Source organism: Montipora foliosa, chromosome 3 (genome assembly GCF_036669935.1).
Source record: "Montipora foliosa isolate CH-2021 chromosome 3, ASM3666993v2, whole genome shotgun sequence".
Taxonomy (NCBI): Eukaryota; Metazoa; Cnidaria; class Anthozoa; order Scleractinia; family Acroporidae; genus Montipora; species Montipora foliosa.
This window is the reverse complement of record NC_090871.1, coordinates 52,758,893-52,762,228: the sequence shown is the minus strand read 5'-3', so window position 1 is coordinate 52,762,228 and position 3,336 is coordinate 52,758,893. Positions and strand designations below refer to the sequence as shown.

Genomic DNA, 3,336 nt, shown 5'->3' with positions numbered 1-3,336 from the left:
TTCTGAGTTAGTATTAGGAAAATAAAACCAAATTGTATCTGTGTATTGCAATGCAAAGTGTGAACACCACTACCAAGCATAGAGTTGCCTGACTAGGACAAAAGGGTTAAGGGTGAAATAGGCCATTTCGGAAAATACCATAATACTCTTTGCTTGTTCCCCCAAATTTTGCATAAGAATTGTCCTTGTTTTCTCTTGGGACCATTGTAAGTTGAAAGAGAAACTGGAAACAATGCATATGCAAAATTTGGGAGGACAAACAAATTTTCCTCAGTTGGCACTTTTTCGACACCTCATGGGCATACAAGCCTCCTCAAAGAAAACCAATTCCGCATTCTAAAAAAGCCCCAAGGAAAATTTGACTGTCTTGTCTATGCGATGACTTTCATCAAGGAGCGCAATCCTAGTCTCAACACGAAGACTGATTCCATTCCCGCAAAACTCTTTGTTTAAAAGAACATTCCATCACCTATTATCCTTTTAGTATTTAAACAATTTTTATCTTTCACTTTTTGACTTGATAATGAGGTTAGCCAAACGTCGAAACGTCGTTAGCAAACTTTTAATATGCTTTTACGAAGTGTTTTATCGCAATTTTTTATCGTTAAATGTTTTTAAAAAACCGCTTCTTTTTTGTAAAATAGACGAAGCCGAAATTTAGCTTCGGGTCTTTCACCTGGAAAGCCCGAGTAATAATGTGTTGCAGAAGATAAAAGAAATGTGGTGGGAACACCAGTGGGCGTATCATCACCACACAAACTTTTTGTCTTGGCCACACAATTTGGCATTACTCATCATCTAAGTTGGTATCGATTAACCGGTGTCAGCCACTTCGAAGAAAATAAAAAAAAGAGGAAAATATAAACTCAACCAACCCAATTCTGCGCCAAATTAGGCATTCAAGCAACTAAGTCTCTTTTTAATGACACTCAATACAAATAAACGCAGCTTTTCCAGTCGTCATTCCCATGCAGGCAGACTCTCTCGGAGAAGAGGAAGTTCATGAACGCTTTCGTTCTTCCTCTTTCCTAACAAGACAGCCTTCCCACAGGATATCTAAATCTTCGTTTTCTTTGTGAAGTTTTACCATTTCTATGGGCTTGCGGCCTACATTCGAAAATGCCAATCGAATGTAAATGCGGTATCAACCTCCGGTGTTACCAGACTAACAACAGTTCTGTTGCGACCAATGCGCTCAAAGTCAGCGCTCCTATACCCAAATATTTGTGAGCTGAATTTTCAGTTTTTTCGTGGCTTTCGTCTGGTTTGGCGAGAGGGAAGACTGTGACAGAGTCATCAGCTGGCTTGTACTGATCCACTCCAAAGGAGGTGTACTTTCCTGTTTTGTTATCATAAATCATCCAATAGGTGTTAGTCTCTGGATCCTAAAGAGACAAATGAAAGTTAGCACCCGCGCATCCGCAATTGGGAAAGACCTGGACATCCTCACAGTCTTCTTTTTTTAAAGGGTCCGCTTTCTCCGTTCCCTACCCCCAGGAATTATCGCGATAGAACTTCAGGCTTTAAGAGTGGCAAAAAATTATGGGCAAAGTTATTTCGTGGTGCATGCAATCAAAAAAGGTGCTTACCTGTGATTTAGGAAAAGAAAACGAGTTTTCTCTCCATCTCCCTCCCTAATAGATGTCGCTGTCGAGTTACGGATGCAAAAGAGTGTGGTGATAATCAAGGCCAAGGCTTTATCGATTAACTGTTTCCTAAGTAGCGTCCGTACAAGAAAAAGACTCTTCAAAAACATACAATCTTGCAAAAAATAAAGTGAAAACAAACTAAATCCCCTCCCTCTGAAATCAAAGATTTGAGGTCTGAAAGGATCAACATTATACCTTCAAGAAAATGTAATTCCTTTGTTGTCTAGCCCACAAGGTGTTGCAGGCGAATAGAAGTTGTGAGATCGCAGAGAAAATGAATGACAAGGCTAGGTAATCGTAGTATTTTACGACTCATTGCGATTGCTATAGAGAGTAGAAAAGCTCATCACAGAACTATCGACGAGCATCAAAGACCTGCGTCATATTCTCCTTTTTCTGAACTATGTTTCTTTAGAAAGGTCTAAATACATACTTGCTGGACTCCATTCAAGGCAGTTATGGAGCGTCCCAAGCCAGCATGATACGTAGACTCATATCTATTGTACGGACTGTTGGAATCTTCCTCAGCGGCTTTGTTTAAGATGTCGACAACAACAGTTCCTGCGGTGACCTGAGTGGTATATGGGGTAGGTATGGGCTTTTCAATACTCGATATGTTCCAGTGCAGACCAATAGTGACTGTTATGGGTGACGTTATCTGGATATCAAATCAGTAATAAGATCGTTTCTTTATTATTGAGTCTGTAAGCTCTAGTTTAGCTTCTAGAGGTAACTAAAGATATGTTCTGAAATGGAAGATGACGAGATGCAAGGTCTGTATTATTAATGTCACAATGTGTTGCTAAAAACGGTAGTTATAGCGACACAAATTCAGCTTGCGTCCGGTTAGCTGCACTTTTTGGACATACGTTTTACACGACTTATTATATGCTCAATAAAATATCGCGTTTCTGATTGGGCAATGACGAACGCATAAATAGTTTATAGAGTTATAGAGTTCAATACGGAAGTTGATATGCAAACAAAGCGACGGAGTGTTTGTGTTAAGTATAAAATAAAATAAAAATCTGTTGAACTTGCTCGTGCATTTCGTGGTTTTATGGTCACTCGTGATGTTTTGAAAGTTACGGCGAGTGCAATTTTGGAGCACTTTTAAAACACCACTCGTGCCCATAAATCAACAAATGCACTCACGTTCTTACGATTTCCTGTACTTAACCGAGTCGTTCAAGAACAACAACGAACATAGCGGCAAAAAAGGACCGTAAAAATACAAAACGAGGTAGGCATTTTATACAGTAAAGGTAAAGTCACTGCTTACGATCCAGAAGGCCCGTCAGGCCGGCGCTTATCTCCGGTTTCCGTAGCATGAAGCGATTAGGAGTATTTGCACTCCCCCCTGGAGGGGATGCTAGTCCATCGCATGGTTACCCCCAGCATTTCGCCGGTACCCATTTATACATGTGGGTGGAGAGAGGCACCGTGAGAGTAAAGTGTCTTGCACAACAACACAAAACAATGTCCCCGGCCAGGACCCGAGCCCGGACCACTCGATCCGGAGTCGAACACTCTAACCATGAGGCCACCGCGCCTCCCACTTTACACAGTAAGATCACCATAATACAAGACATCGCGAGAAATATTAACCTAATTGAGAGCAGTTAGAGTGGTTTTCAATTGAGTTTCGAAAGTAATTAAAGAATTACTTTGGTTTTGCATTACTTAA

At 40.6% G+C, this 3,336-nt stretch overlaps 1 protein-coding gene across 1 annotated transcript in view; it reads right to left on the bottom strand.

The window, feature by feature from the left end:
• LOC137996105 (uncharacterized) overlaps positions 1-3,336 on the bottom strand; it is an 8,573-nt gene continuing 5,237 nt past the window's right edge. Inside the window, exons 3-4 of the mRNA XM_068841536.1 lie at positions 2,083-2,307; positions 1-1,385 (exon numbers count right to left, since the gene is read on the bottom strand). Coding sequence (XP_068697637.1) covers positions 1,158-1,385; positions 2,083-2,307 — 453 coding nt within the window. The 3' untranslated portion in view covers positions 1-1,157. The remainder of the gene's footprint in view (positions 1,386-2,082; positions 2,308-3,336) is intronic.